General features: G+C 42.2%; 3 protein-coding genes across 3 annotated transcripts; 2 read left to right on the top strand and 1 right to left on the bottom strand.

The window, feature by feature from the left end:
• The first annotated feature begins 651 nt into the window (after positions 1 to 651).
• On the top strand, positions 652 to 3,532 carry LOC108135637 (tetratricopeptide repeat protein 27). The gene is made up of 4 exons (XM_017256458.1): positions 652 to 967; positions 1,027 to 1,397; positions 1,452 to 1,954; positions 2,013 to 3,532. The coding sequence occupies exons 1-4, from the start codon at positions 904 to 906 to the stop codon at positions 3,469 to 3,471; spliced, it is 2,397 nt and encodes a 798-aa protein (XP_017111947.1). The 5' UTR covers positions 652 to 903; the 3' UTR covers positions 3,472 to 3,532.
• Positions 3,533 to 3,536: 4 nt separating this feature from the next.
• On the bottom strand, positions 3,537 to 5,094 carry LOC108135638 (WD repeat-containing protein 92). The gene is made up of 2 exons (XM_017256459.2): positions 4,705 to 5,094; positions 3,537 to 4,647 (listed from the first exon to the last, which is right to left on the bottom strand). The coding sequence occupies exons 1-2, from the start codon at positions 4,977 to 4,979 to the stop codon at positions 3,795 to 3,797; spliced, it is 1,128 nt and encodes a 375-aa protein (XP_017111948.1). The 5' UTR covers positions 4,980 to 5,094; the 3' UTR covers positions 3,537 to 3,794.
• A 6,121-nt stretch (positions 5,095 to 11,215) lies between these two features.
• LOC108135619 (sulfate anion transporter 1) lies at positions 11,216 to 14,601 on the top strand. Its single transcript, XM_017256435.1, has 5 exons — positions 11,216 to 11,601; positions 11,666 to 12,356; positions 12,559 to 13,302; positions 13,369 to 13,517; positions 13,586 to 14,601. Exons 1-5 carry the CDS (start codon positions 11,576 to 11,578, stop codon positions 14,193 to 14,195), a joined length of 2,220 nt encoding a protein of 739 aa, XP_017111924.1. The 5' UTR covers positions 11,216 to 11,575; the 3' UTR covers positions 14,196 to 14,601.
• The last annotated feature ends 366 nt before the right edge of the window (positions 14,602 to 14,967 follow it).

Here is a 14,967-nt window from a genome sequence, read left to right as displayed (position 1 = left end):
AAAAAAGCTGCGCTCTACCACAGGTGATTCCTTTCGTCCCCCCTCTAACTCCTCCAATTATGCAGATTCAGGGGGAATTTGGCCAATTCATGAGTGCGCCGCATGTGACTTATGTAAATGTTATTGTGCGGCTGACACATATTTTTAAAAACTATTTAATTGAAGCAAATACTTGCGTTTTGGCGCCGTCGCGACTTGGGCAATGATGTAAGCCCGTCTAATTATGTAAAATTAATTGCCAAGCTAATCGATGCAAAGCGAATTTGGCTAACGTATGACTATAAATAATGCCTTTGTTTTTAGTTACCTTCGTATTTGATGATTTAAAAAGTGCCGCCAAGACCTAGTGTTGCCTAGTAACATTATTTTTTTTGCTGGGTATTTTTACACTTACCATTTTTAGTTAAAAAAATGTTTTGATATTTTCGAAATACCGATCGCTTGCATGTCAATATGACCCTTTTCATTGGCTTAATCTTAAGATAATTATTTAAACGCATCTCCAAAAACTACAGTGGTAACTTAACATCAATCAAAAAAAAGAACAGCTGTTCAGACTCAATGAATCGCGTATTCATTGCTTCATTGCGTTTATTCCGATATCGATAGCAGACTTGCGTTACTATAACTATCGATACTTCATCATATGTCGTGAAAAATTCAAGAACTCTCATCCCTAATAAACAATCTGCGTGATATAAACCAAAATATTGTAAATCAGAACACTCTTTTATTGTAATTTTAAAAGTTAGTTTGACATAAAACTAATTCAAAAATAACAGATAAATTACCAATTAAGCATAGTTTGTTTTATAAAGTGTAAACTTTGCTTGAAAATAAGCTGGGGCTTTAATACGTAAAACACGTGGATTTAAGACAATTTCATCACAATTTCTTGTTATAATGGTGTCTGATATATTTAGTGAATATTATATTTGCAATTTTAACGATGCCGTAGCTGTTGAGGGTAAATATTACCAGAAATAATACCTAAAAGCCAGACAAGCATACTAAATTTGACCTTAGATCTGCCAGCCGATGAGCAACTGCGTCAATTGTGGACCCGCCAGAAGTTGTGGACATTGGAGGATCTACGGGGGATCCTGCAGCGCTGGCGGGAAAACGAAAAACTCAATTCAAAGGACAATCCTGCGTTGCAACTCAACGATTTTCTGCTTTTGATCTTCGCCTTTGTTCAAAACAATTTTACTGGGCCCTTCGACAAGGTGGACGATTTTCAAGTAATCCATAGTGAACTAAGCTTGAAGGATCTAGATGCACAGGAGAAACTCAAAGCCAGCGGAGAGGAACTGAATCCGAATGTTAAAACTGGAGAGCTGTTGCTTGTGGCCAGGGAAATACTCAAGGGACTGCTCGAAACCCATCCAGAATCGAAGGTTGCTTGGATTAGTTATTGGTTATATACGTTTAATAACACACCTTATGTTTAGGTGCTGGTTTGGTGGCATTTGCGGCTAATCCTGCTGCATCAGAATGTCCTCGACGATCTGGCGGCATCGCTTTACGAGCAATTCAAAACGGCAGCTGCGCTTCTTCAGGCCCAAATCAACCAGTTTGAGAGCAGGGAACTGCAGGCATTGCTGTTGCTGGAGTTGGCCAATGGTTATCTACTGTTTCACCGGTCCGAAAGGGCCGCCCAACTGCTGGATGAACTGTGCAACCATCTGCAGGTGGAGCTGAAAGTTGAGGGTTTGCTGGGAGTACGCACCAAGTTTCAGCAAAAGGCTCTTCCACAGCTCTGCCTCAAAGTGGAGCAGCTTGGGGAGCAGGAAGCCCTGCCCACCGCCATCCGTACAAATGAGCGGACCAAACTGCCCAAGCTGCTCCTCTTGGAGGATGACACGCGACTGGAGCGTATACGTTTTGTGGAGCTGAGGGACAACGAAGTGATGACGCTGCCCAGTGTGCTCCAAGCTCTGGTGCTGGCCAAGGTGTGAGTATGCACAGCTATCCGTTGATTGTACTTATAACTTCCCCGCACCTTCGTTTAGGAAACAATTAAAACGCTCTCAGCCCAAGGATCGCTTGGCCGATGAGCAACTTGAGCCGTATACACAAACACTGCTCTACCAGGAACACGGACCTTTCCAAGTGCGCCAGGCGGCGCTGCTTCTGAACTGCCTGCAGGAATCGGGACAGCGGAGAACCGTCGAACGCAGCTGGAAGCAGTGCGAAGAGTGCGTCAAGCTGCTGGACAGCTCCGAGGAGGAACTATCGCTCAGATCCCGACTCTCCTACGGCTTCGCCTCCCACCTGAGGCCCAAGTGGCAGGTGCAGCTGCAACTGGTGGACCTGCTGCGATCCCTGGGCATGACCAAGACCGCCCTGGACATCTGCCTTCGCATACACGCCTGGCAGCAGGTAATCGAGTGCTACACGAGTCTGGAACTCCGTCACAAGGCGGCGGAGGTTATCCGGCAGGAGCTGGAGAAGAAGCCCACGGCTTTGCTGTACTGCCTTTTGGGCGATGCCATCGATGATCCAAACTTCTACGAGCAGGCTTGGTTGCATTCCAAAAAGACAAGCGGCAAAGCCCAAGCCTATTGGGGCAACTACTTTTACCGGAGTGCCGATTATGCCCAGGCCATGGATCACTTTGAGATCTCGCTGGAGATAAACAACCTGCAGGAGGCGATCCTTTTGCGCTGTGGCTACTGCGCCATTCAACTGGAACGCTGGGAGGCGGCTGTTAAGCATTATCTGGCATACACTCACCTGGAACCCAACGGCTTTGAGTCGTGGAACAACCTGGCCAAGGCTCTGATTAAGTTGGGTGACAAACAGCGGGCCCATCGCGTTCTGGGCGAAGCCCTCAAGTGCAACTACAGCAACTGGAAGGTTTGGGAAAACTACATGCTGGTGGCCGTGGACACATCCCATTGGGAGGATGCCATGCGGGCGTACCAGCGTATGGCAGAGCTAAAGCAGCACTACCTCGACCAGGAGGTGCTCACCCGGATTGTCTACGGCATTTCTAAGGAGGATCCCGCCGGCGCCGGTTCTCTGGTCAAGAGACTCAGGAAGCTGCTTGGACAGCAGAGCATCCAGCACGGAAATGAGCCTCTTGTCTGGGAACTGGCCGCTTTGGTGGCTCCGTCACCGCTGAAAAAGGCCGAAAAACTGGTGAAATCATATCGTGCATACACACCGAAACATTTGGGATGGGAAACCAAACCGGAGCATGCCTTAAAGGCTCTGGACCTTTGTCTAGAGGTCTGCGAGCTCTCAGTGGCGTCCATTGAAGAGCACATCCCGGATGAAAGTGAAGTAATGATTACCTCTCAGCTCAACTCAGCCAGATTGGCGGGAACATCTTGTTTGAATGCCCTAAAAAGGGCCATAAATGTGGATGTGCCCACAGAGCAGACGGAGAAGGTTATGGAGCTGGAAAAGCGAATCGAAGAGTTGACGAAAATAGTCCAGGAGCGTATGAATGTGCCTCGATCGTAGTGGTTAGCACTGCATTTCCATCTGGCTTTACATAAAAATATATATCTGGTTAACAAATGAAGAGCTATTTTGTGTTCTAATTTATTTCGTTGTTTATCTATGCGATGCTAGTTTTGTTTAGTCTTATATTTCAGGTCAAGCAGCTCATCTAATTTGTGTGATGGAGTGTACATTTCAGCATTAAGGACCACAATCTGCATTTCAGGCAAATAAATTCTCTGTATCATAGTCATAAAAATATAAAGCTATGCATTTACCAAGCATCTGATATCATAAGAATGAGATGTTTTCTTAGTCTCTTCCGTTTTATAGATTTTAACTCCTTAATATGTGTTCAATTTGGTGGTAATTAAAACCCGGACACTCTGATCAAAGGCGCCACAGACGGCTAGGCCCAGTTTGTCGGGATGCCAGTCGAAGCAGTGAACCGGTTGAGAGCTCAACGTGGATGCAGTGACCATGTTCAGGGTTCCAGCCACTCCGAGTTTGTTGCCGTCCGAATCATCGATGACCCTCTTATCTGGATACTCGTACTGCCATAGGCGAACGGAGCCAGTTCCGCCGCCCGTCATAAAGAGATCCCTGTTCTGGGGCAAATGACGCACTGCCCACACGGTGGCCTTGGGTCCACTGATCACGCCATTCGTGCCCACGCTGCGCCCGGCGTTCCTCTCCTCCACATAGCTGAACCCCTTGGTCGGGTGCTGGGTTCTCATGTCGTAGACAAGGAGGCCGCCCTCCAAAGTGGTCACCGCCAGCTTGTTCATGGGAATCTCGCGGCGATCGAACTCCAGGCCGCAGATTCCGTTCTTCATGGTGGCCTCCCAGCGCACGGAAAGCGTTCGTAGATCGAATATCTTCAGATCACCGTTATCATAGCCGGCGGCAACGATGCGCTCCTCGGCGTTGTAGGTATTCCCGAAGGCCACGGCCCAGCAATCCCGACGAGCGCTGCTCTGGTTGACGCCATCGCCCATCTGCGGTGGCGGCGACATGTCCACCACAGGGGCCTGCCCCTGCCTGATGTCCCAGACCCTTACAGCGCCATCCCGGCTGCCGGTGACGATTTCCGGTGCCCCACAATCGATCTGAGTGCCCCCGATGGCGTCGATGGTATTGATGATGCCGCTGTGACCCTTGACATTGTAGACCGGCAGCTCTGGCTGCTCCATGTCCCTGCAAATGACACGTGTTAAAGGCGTTTTCGTTTGGCTCAATAGTTACCACTCCTACAGCACTTGCAGCCTGCCCTCGAAGTCTCCGATGGCCATGTGGCGGTTTCGCAGCGAAGCTGCTCCGAAGGTGCCGCACTTAAAGGCCACCTTCTTCTCCACGGACTTCACCTTTACCAGTTTGTCCTGGTTAAGTTCATAGATATCCATAATTCCATGCCCGTTAGCCTTGGAGCCCAGCACCACGAACTTGGCGGAAAGTGGTACCCACTTGGTGTCGTACACCGTGTAATTAACCGCCTCGTGCAGGTGCTCGATCAGCTGAGGCTTGTCCATACTGAGGATCTCCTTGTTATGCTTCTATTTTAGTTATATTTTCAATGGCCGGTGAAACGAGAAGGATTTATCGAACAAGAAAAAACTTTCTGTTGTCATGGCTACCTTTTCTTCTCATTTAGAGTGACCGTACAACGGCAGTTGCAATATAACAACCGGCTCTTAAAAAAATACACAACAAATTATGAGGAGGGTTTTATACACTGATTCCACTGGCGCAATAGTGGATCAAACAGGATTTTCTGCGCTTGCTCATGTTTTAAGTAATTTGTATGCAAAATAGCTTTTATATTCTAAAGAAATCAAAAATCGCGCCAACTTTGCATATAAAAGCCAGCTGTTGTAGTGGTGGCCCTAACGACATATCGTTAAACATCGGTATTTTGCGGTATATTTTCTTAATACATTCGTACTTAATTTTCGCGTTTATTTTAAATGCGGCATTAACCTTTTTGGGAGAACCTGTGTAAACAATTGCGCATTAAGCTAAATGCTTTTTGATGCGCCAATGGAATCAGGCTATAGTAACATTTTATTTTACAAACAAAAACCATGTGCGATATTTTAAGCGATAGAATAGCAAGAAAGCAAACAGCTGTTAAAAGCTTTCCGTACGAAAGCTTTGCCGATTGAGTGTTCAATATTTGTTTCTTTAGTTTTACTGGGTCAGCCGAACGACGTTTTGCTTTTGTCGCGTGTTCCGCAATTAATTACTTTTGGCGCGAGCATCTTTTATTGGCGTTCGACCCTCCCGACAACACTATAGCTACAACTATAACAACTACAGCAACAACTACAGCAACAACATCGGGTAAAACGACGACAAAACATTTTACGTGTGTCGCAAGCGACGCTTTTCGGCGTTACAAAATAACACAAATATCTAAACTTGTGGTTAAATAGGGGAAAATGAATAATAATTTAATAACGGAGCTTATTCTAAACTATAATAGTTGTGCAAAATCTATTTAACATTGTGCGGACCTTTTAGCCAGTTTTATATAAGTGATAATTGTGTTGGCGGAACAAAAAGTTACTAAAGAGTGCTAAAAGTTCATTTAATTCCACAATGCATGCGCCAGAAAGGTGTTAATCAAATTTTTTACTGGCAACAAGTGATACAATAACAAAGGCAACAACTATTCAACAACGGGCGCTATCAATAGGTGCCAACAAATCGACAACGACAACAACAGCAACAACAGCTGCACTTGTTTGGCAACCGAATCGAGTGCCAAAAAAAAAATAATTTAGTTTTCTTAAGGTAAACGACGGAGAGATTCTTTCATCCTGACATTTTTTCACAAATATCGCCCAACATTTGCTTTTCGATTTCTCGACAATTTGGTACAATCAAATTGTATATGTATTTCTTCAAATTTTTTATTGCCTTTATTGCTTTTACTTGTTTTTGTTTCCTACCCTCGCACGCTTTTGTACTTTTCTAGTGCACTTGCACTTGACACACAGTCATCGGGCAAACATACATATACACATAGAGATTATACATGGTTTCTTATATACTGACGCATACAGTATGGTTATGATGTTCTTGGTTTTTGGCGACTTTTTGCCAACCTGTGGCGTCACTCGTTGTAAATGCCCTCTATAAATTAGGATGGGCTGATAAGCCTCAGCTCTGTGAAAAGCAAATAATAAAAGGCGCCTAATTGGTTTTTTCTCTAACAAAAAATTTAAATATTGTGGGTTAGTTAGAAAACAAAAATGTAACATCAAACCGCAAAAAAATTGTTATTTTAATATTATTTTGAGTTCTCATAAAAAAGTACAAACTTTTGATCAATATTTAATAAAAAGTGAATAAATACATTTAACTTACTAGAAAATAAATTATTTAAAACAAAAATTCACACGTAATCGCTAGTTAATTATTTCATATATTATCAGTCAATACGTGAGCTGTAAAAATTGGCCACGACCGGGCAACTCATAAAACTCTCCAATTTAACACCTGTTTTGTGCCAAAGTTTTTAAATTAAGTTTTTCGCTAGCTTTAGACATCAACCCTTAATATACCATGACACGATAAAGTAATAGACATGATAAATTAATGAAAATAATCAAGAAAATGACCCTGATATGAAAACGAGTTTGAATGTATTTTACTTTAATTGTTGGAGTTAATTTTTAATATTTTTGAATTTAAACTGATAGCACTGTGTTAACAATTTTTTATCAATTAAACTATTCTTCAATTGATTTTTATTTGTCTTTTTTTTTCTATTGCTTTGTTAGAAGTTCGTGCGTGCGCACAGCAGGGAAAATGGAAAATGTTGCTGCCCCAACGCACCATCTACTCCCCCAGTTATACCCTTCTCTACCATACACAAATAAATATATGCCGCACAATCGAAATCTAAACAAAGAGATATAAAAAATCTGCCAACTGCCGCAACAGCATTTCCACTTCCACAGAAGCTAAACAAGGGAAACTCAAAGTCCAACCCGTGAATATGAATGCAATTCGTATCTAAACGGAAGCTAAACATATAATGCGCGGCAAATTTGTAAGGCACTTTGTTTGCAATTCTTTGGTCAAATCGATGAAGGAAGGGTTATTTTGCTGATAAGGGCGTGACATATATTATATATCGCACGATCCAACCCCAAAGACAAACATGTTCCAACTAATTGATCTTTGACCCTATTTTAAATGCGTAGCATTATTACTCAAAATGTTGAGGAACGGGTCTAGAAATAAAGTTAAAAGACAAAATAATACACTTGACCCATACCAGGGGAAATATTAGTATGCGGTTTATACGATAAATTTTAATAAATAATTTTATGGCATAAAATAGTAAAAATATAATTTTTTTGTATTTATTATTTTGTTTTATTTATCAATTTAGTTGTTAAAATAAATCGTCTTATAAAAGCGCGTGCCGACGCTTTCTATCGAATAATTTTTGGGCTTAATAAAAAGTGACTCATTTTTCACTTGTGAAATACAATGCCGTTTAAACATAAATGTATGACACGAGTGAATCCGGGCAACGCACTTTCTAGACAAATATTACTACGATTGCTCAGTAAAAAACACAAAGTAAAAGTTAATAAAATGAGAGCTTCTGTTTAACTTCTGATTAATTCCTTAAAAAATCAAGTTTATAAAAAGCTCGCGTGCTCCATAAATTTTCCCCAGAGCCAGACAAATATTTTGCCAAGAAATGCTCGTTTATGTACTCCAATGTCAGTTTTATCACATCAAGCTGACAGCATCAGCTGAATGGGCAAAACAAACCTCGGGATCGGACTGTGACTTTCAGTATTTGCCTCAGTTTTCTTTTGTAGCCAGATCAAAGAAGTTGGATTCTGATGTCACAGCGAATCAATCAACATGATTGAAGTACGTACGACCGTTCGACTGACTTCATTCCGTAAACTTCACATAAAAATTGTCTACTCTATCTGTGACATTTCGTTTACCGATTACGTAACCAATAAATTGATATCGAAAGCCGTGCATATGGTGGCTAGAAATGTGGGAATGCTAAAGCTTACTGTAACTATTTCATGGTCATTAGTTACTGATAAGAACAGGGTCAATATATTGGTAAACACCTGCCCAGAGAATCCCCTTCAGGTTTCCAAAAGTGAGATTCAATTTACACAAACAAAAGTAACCAGGAAAATGTTCTTAGCTTACCCTACTCGAATTTTTATTTTAAAAGTTCAAAAGGCTTTATCAGAAAATATTATTAAAGCACCTTAGTCAGCATTTTTTATTGCACACATCAAGTTAAAACAACTTAAAGTAGGTGTCCTACCGAAATAGTCTTAAAAGTTTAAAAGGCTTTATCAGAAAATATTATTAAAGCACCTTAATCAGCATTTTTTATTGCACACATTAAGTTAAAACAACTTAAAGTAGGTGTCCTACCGAAATAGTCTTAAAATTAAATTGGTTGACACATTAAGCATAAATATAAAGTTACTTTTTAAAAATAAAAAACTGTCTATATATTTTATATAAATATATAATAGAATCGTTATTGTATTATGTTCATAATTTGTTGATGAGTGGCTTTCCTCGTGTTATTTAAGAATTTTCTAATCAATGAAGAAACTAAGGAAGATGTTTTAGAAAGCTAAAATAGTATTTTTGTTACTGTGTCGGACTTAAAACACTGATTAACAAAGGCTGATGAAGTGCTCGTGCTGCTGATAAGCAAAGTGGACACTTTCGATAAGAGCTCAGCAGCGATTTTTCGCGCAGGCACTTGTGTATATGTGTATAAATGTTATAACTATATACCGCTTTTACCCTTCCCTTCGATTCCCTTTTGCGCTAATCTCGCTTTGGTCATGTGCGTTTAGGCCCATTGCATAAGCCATTTGGTTAAGGCCAAATGTGCGATCCCGTTTTTTGCACTCTGTTTCCACAGTAACCGGTTCGTTGGAAGAACTAATGAGGTCCCGCAATTACGGCAGTACAACAATTAAACCGGATTCGGCTTGTTCTATATATAATGAGCTCGCTTTTTATAAACAATTTCGTATTAGTCATTACTTTCAAAAATCGAGCGAATGAGAGAGAGAAATATGCAATTGAAATTATGACAACCTGATTCGGCGATGGGAAGTAAACTTTTTTTTTTGTGGGGGAAATCAATCATTTAAAATTGTATGTTTTCGGTTTTTAAAATCAAAAAAAATGTTTTTATGAATGATTTAATATATATAATGAATAAGCAACAAGCATCACAGATCCAATTCACAATTTAAAATGCAAATGCAATTAAGAATGTTGATCTCAATAGGCCAGTGATCTTTTAATCCCCTGATTGGCTTCAAATGCTTAGCATATAACTGGCGTTACCTTTATTTTCACAGTGACCTTTTAATGCGTTAAACTTGACATTGATAGCAACGTTTCAACGGTTTTTGAATGAAAACAATACGGGGAAGTAATGGTATGATGCAAGTGATATTGCCAAACACAGCTTTTAAAATACATTTTTGGAATTAGTTTTGGTTTTGTTGTCTGGCTGCCACTTTGTAGATCCGGTTTATGAAGTTGTTTACTTTTGTTTATGGAGTGCCGTTTTATGGTCACTTAGCGGGAATTGTGTCAGTTGGTAACGGGGACTTTTAGGTAAGCTAATGAGTAGAACTTTACATTATCGCGGCTGTGATTTGACCACCTGTGATAAATTAGTTGTTCTAAGGGTATTACGTGCTGTTCTCAATAATTACTACTTTATTAAGCAACAAAATATTCCCAACGTAAGATTGGAGTGTGGGCTTAACCGCTTTAATACAATCCTACTTTTACTCAGGTTTGACACCAGCTTTTTTGTTTATTGTATTTACACCATTTGTCTATTATAAGCCCTTGAACTGCCAATCCAGACATTGGCCATTAAAGTTATCTACCATGAACCGATTATTGTAGGTGATTATGATTTGCGCCAATGGAACGAATGAAAAAATGCGCATAATGCCCTCTACTGTTGTCCCATTTATCGCAAGTGTACGTTACTTTATTGAGCACTTAGCAAGTGACTTTCGCTAGACGGTAATTGATGATGAACATCTTCTGAAAATACGTCAACGGTAGACACTTGTCAACGCAGCGTATGCGTAATAAAGGCCAATAGCGAATATTTCTTCAGACAATTCTAAAAATTTCGACAAAGGGTTTGCGGTCACCAAGAAAACGCATGTTGATCAAACAATTTAACCAATTAGCATTCGCTATGAAATCATGATTCAATTTAGCGGAAACAGTTCACGAATTCTTCTATATTGTATTTAAATATCACCCAATTATGGTACATGGTTCAGTCGTGTTTGGTGGGTGATAAGAGTAGCAGCCCGTTGTTTTTTGGTCAAAAGTAATGCTAATTATTTGAGGTTGATTGATGTTATCTAACTGCTGTCGCAAAGTTCTCGGTTTAATGTATGAGCTCCATCCAAGTGGATTGTCGAAAATTTTCCAACGAATACTATCTCTCGATTTTAGTTGCTTTCAAAGTGTCAATGTTGATAAGACAAACAAATTAGGACAAGTACTTGAAAATCTTTAAGAGATTAAAAAATAATTATTCTTTATTTTTTGAGATAAGGTGCTTTTTATAAAAAACCGTTTACTTAAACCCAGACTTTAAGATCAAACACAATTTTAAATTACATGTTAATTTTCAGAGATTATTATTTTGGTTTTAATATTTTTGTTCGGTTTTTTTGATGTAATTTTATTTTATTTTCAGAAACCAAAACACCATCATAAGTCCTTGGCCAAAGGTGCCTGGAAGCGATTGAAAGACTTGCACGATCGCCAAAAGTGGCGGCGTCACTTACCAATAGAAAACAGTTTCCAGCATTCTCCTTTCGACAACAAAGCTGGCACTTTACTGATACCCATTAAACATAAGGAAAGCCCACCGAACAGAGTCACTGGAACAGTACCCAAGAAACCTCAAGACGCTGATCCGGATCCAAATTGCCCGGTTGTTCGCTTCAGGCAGTTGCAATTTGAACGCGATCTACACATCCACCCCTTCAGAGATACCAATGTGGAATGCGGCAGCAACCAAAAGGACATAGAAGTAGTGGAAGATTTAGCCAAAATGCCTAGTGATAAAGAGAATCAAGAGTAAGTTCTAATAAGGTTGTTCTGTATTTAATTAACTAAATTAAAATTATTTATTTTCATGCAGAACCAAGCCACTGAACAATAACAACACAAACGGAAATGGTGGTAGTGCAACGAGTAAGCCAAAGATCCAGCCAAAATACAGCATCCATCGGGATGTGCTAACCCACGAGGTGGTGATCAAGCAAACGGGCTATGCGGCCAGGGACAAGAGTATTCCCTCCTCCCTGCGAAACTGCTGGCACAGCTGGAACTTCTTCGCACTCTTCACCGGCGTGATTCCCATCCTGCAATGGCTACCCCAGTATTCACCCAGGCGAGATCTTCCGGGCGACATTATCGCCGGGTTCACCGTTGCCATTATGAACATACCCCATGGCATGGCGTATGGCATGTTGGCAGGAGTTTCGGCCGGAAACGGTCTCTACATGGCGGTGTTTCCAGTGCTGGTCTACATGTTCCTCGGCACCTCCAAGCACATATCAATTGGCACCTTTGCGGTGGCCAGCATGATGACGGCGAAGGTGGTGGACACGTTTGCCAACGTGGAGGATCATCCTCACGGGTTTCTGTCGAATGGGGCTAACACAACCTCTGCATTTGCGGATTCCATCGCCTCGACGACCGCATCATCTCTTTCGGTGTTTAATGGAACAGCCAGTTCATCACCTTTTCAGCAGTTGACTGCAATTGCTGATCCCATCACAAAAGTAGAGGTGGTTACCTCTTTGGCCCTTGCCGTGGGCATTGTAAACGTAAGTTGGCATTTATTATGTGTTCTAGGAGTTCGAATTATTCTAAGCTGATATAAGCAATAAGCAGCAAATAATAATAGTAGTGATGCACTAAATGTGATAAACAATATAGTACTTATCTTCAGACAATGTCAGCTAACTGTTTAGACTTAAGTCTGTTATGAATGATAATTGTTATTAATTTTTTCTAATCATTCAACAGCTCCTCATGGCTTTCCTAAGACTGGGAACCCTGTCGTCCCTGCTGAGTGAACCTCTGGTCAATGGTTTCACGACTGCTGCAGCATGTCACGTGGTCACCGCGCAGCTAAAGGATGTGCTAGGCATCTCAGTGCCCCGCCACAAAGGCGCCTTCAAGATCATATTCAGCGTTATCGATGTGATCAAGGGTGTGCCAGAAACGAATCTTGTGAACTTTGGCTTTTGCATGGCGGTGATCTTGTTCATGATGATTTGCAATGAGTGCCTAAAGCCGCGCCTGAGTAAAAGATGTCGCTTTCCCCTGCCCGCTGAGCTAATTATGGTGATCGGGGGCACCCTGATCTCCAAGTGGTTCAACCTGTATGTCGACTACAAGGTTAATCCCGTGGGAAACATACCTAGCGGATTGCCGGAGCCAGTTCTGCCGCGCCTGGATCTGGTGCCAAAGGTGGCCGTGGATTCAATAGCCATTGCCATTGTCACCTACTCGATAATCATGTCCATGGGTCTAACGTTCGCCAAGAAGCATGGATATGAGGTCAGGCCGAATCAGGAACTGTTTGCCATGGGCATTGGGAACATGGTGGGCGGCTGCTTTTCCTGCATTCCCATGGCTTGCTCCTTGTCGAGGTCCGTGATCCAGGATCAAACGGGTGGCGTGTCGCAGATCGCTTCATTGGTCTCCGCCTCGCTGGTGGTGGTCACACTCATGTGGATTGGCCCTTTCTTCAGCAGTTTACCCAGGGTGAGTACAGCATTGCCATTCCCATTTTAAGTTTCAAAGTATTTATATATTATGTGCTTTTTTCAGTGCGTTCTGGCTGGCGTGATTATAGTGGCTTTGAAGCCGATGTTTATGCAGGCCAAGGAGCTGAAAAAGTTCTCTAAGCAGGGCAAGCTGGAGATGTTCACCTGGATATCAACCTTCCTCTGCGTGGTGATCATCGACATTGACATCGGGTGAGTCTCAATTTAATGCTGAATGCCAGTTGTACTAGTTTACTAGTTTTATCCTTACTACCATACAGTCTACTGATCGGCATCTGCATCTCCCTGCTGGCCCTCTATATCAAGGGCCTGAAGCCCTACTCCTGCCTGTTGGGTTACATGCCAGAGGCACCGGGAATCTATATGGATCTCAACCAGCATCGGAATGCCATGCAGGTGCCCGAGACACGTATTTTCCGCTACAGTGGGTCGCTGAACTTTGCGACGAGTCTGTTCTTCCGTCGTGCCCTGTACGAGGCGGTCGGTCTGGACAAGATTCCGCCGGCAAAGAACAGCAACAGCAGCAGCAACAGTAGTAGTCCCAGCAAGGGCAGCAAATCGAGCTATTCCCCGGTGTCGCAGAACGGAGGGAAGGCCATCAATGTCCAGCCAGAGCAGCCATCTGGTGGGTTCAAGATGCTCATCCTGGACTTCTCCATGCTGGGGCACATAGATGTGGCCGGATGTCGCACTCTCACCGATGTGAGCAAGGAGCTGAAGGCGCGAGGAGCCCGTTTGCTGCTGGCCAGCCCCGTAGATAGGGTGTACGACACCCTGGTGCATAGTATGGCGCTCAGCGAAGGACCCTTCGAGATCTTTCCCACGCTGCACGACTGTGTGGAATATGCCAATGCCTGTCGAACGGCGTGAGAGGGTCATTCTGATACTGATCCTGTTCCCGACTTCCCTGGAAGGGGATGCAGGGGAGTGACCAGTTTTGTGATATGTCCAAGTGATAGCTTGTGAGTCGTAGCACCAAAACCCCCTTCCTAGTTCGCTAAGACCTATTTTAAACTGAATAGAAACAATGTCGCCGTCTACAATCAAGCAGAATAGGCTAAGTTTGTTTAAGTGCCTCCAAAAAAATTGACTTTTGTACTTAAAGCATATACAGCCCACCAGTCAAGGCAACCGAAGAACTTTAGCGATCAATGAAGAGCATTGATCAAGTGCAATTTGTACCAAAATGAACAATTCAAACACACAATTAGTTTGTAGGGTTATATGTATAAAATGTACATAAACATTAAACTGAATTTGTTGCTATTGTGTAAAATGGTTTCGAAGTATTTGGTGAAGGGAATTATGTATTACTTCCAGGATTTCCGCATGAGAGTTTTCTTTTACTTGTTAAAAGATTTATAGGAGCTGAAAAACAATAACAACTCAATCATATTGCATATCTTTGGGGGCATTTCATATTCATTGTTAACTTTTCTCGGCCCAAAAGTACGCAACATATAAGTTTTCGGGGAATTTCCAGAGCAGTCTGTTTTTAAGTGCCAATCTCTAGTGGGTACTTTTTTTGTGCCAGGCCAGATGAAGTTTAGGTTGCACCTTCGCAGGTGTTTGGTCGCCAAAAGTAAGCCAGGTGTGGCCTTGACCCCTGGGGAGGGTTCATGAGAGTAGGCGCAGCAATTAA

This window comes from Drosophila elegans, unplaced genomic scaffold (assembly GCF_018152505.1).
Source record: "Drosophila elegans isolate 14027-0461.03 unplaced genomic scaffold, ASM1815250v1 contig_208, whole genome shotgun sequence".
NCBI classification, from domain to species: Eukaryota; Metazoa; Arthropoda; class Insecta; order Diptera; family Drosophilidae; genus Drosophila; species Drosophila elegans.
The sequence above is the reverse complement of the archived record's forward strand: the minus strand, read 5'-3'. Positions and strand labels throughout refer to the sequence as shown.

Bases quoted from the DNA above. Each gene is read 5' to 3' on its own strand.
- LOC108135638 (XM_017256459.2), bottom strand. From the start codon at position 4,979: ATGGACAAGCCTCAGCTGATCGAGCACCTGCACGAGGCGGTTAATTAC. The intron at 4,648-4,704 runs GTAGGAGTGGTA...TGTCATTTGCAG, and splicing joins GAGGGCAGGCTGCAAGTGCT to GGACATGGAGCAGCCAGAGC.
- LOC108135637 (XM_017256458.1), top strand. From the start codon at position 904: ATGGTGTCTGATATATTTAGTGAATATTATATTTGCAATTTTAACGAT. The intron at 1,398-1,451 runs GTTGCTTGGATT...CCTTATGTTTAG, and splicing joins AAACCCATCCAGAATCGAAG to GTGCTGGTTTGGTGGCATTT. The intron at 1,955-2,012 runs GTGAGTATGCAC...ACCTTCGTTTAG, and splicing joins GCTCTGGTGCTGGCCAAGGT to GAAACAATTAAAACGCTCTC.
- LOC108135619 (XM_017256435.1), top strand. From the start codon at position 11,576: ATGCCTAGTGATAAAGAGAATCAAGA. The intron at 11,602-11,665 runs GTAAGTTCTAAT...ATTTTCATGCAG, and splicing joins AGTGATAAAGAGAATCAAGA to AACCAAGCCACTGAACAATA. The intron at 12,357-12,558 runs GTAAGTTGGCAT...ATCATTCAACAG, and splicing joins TTGCCGTGGGCATTGTAAAC to CTCCTCATGGCTTTCCTAAG.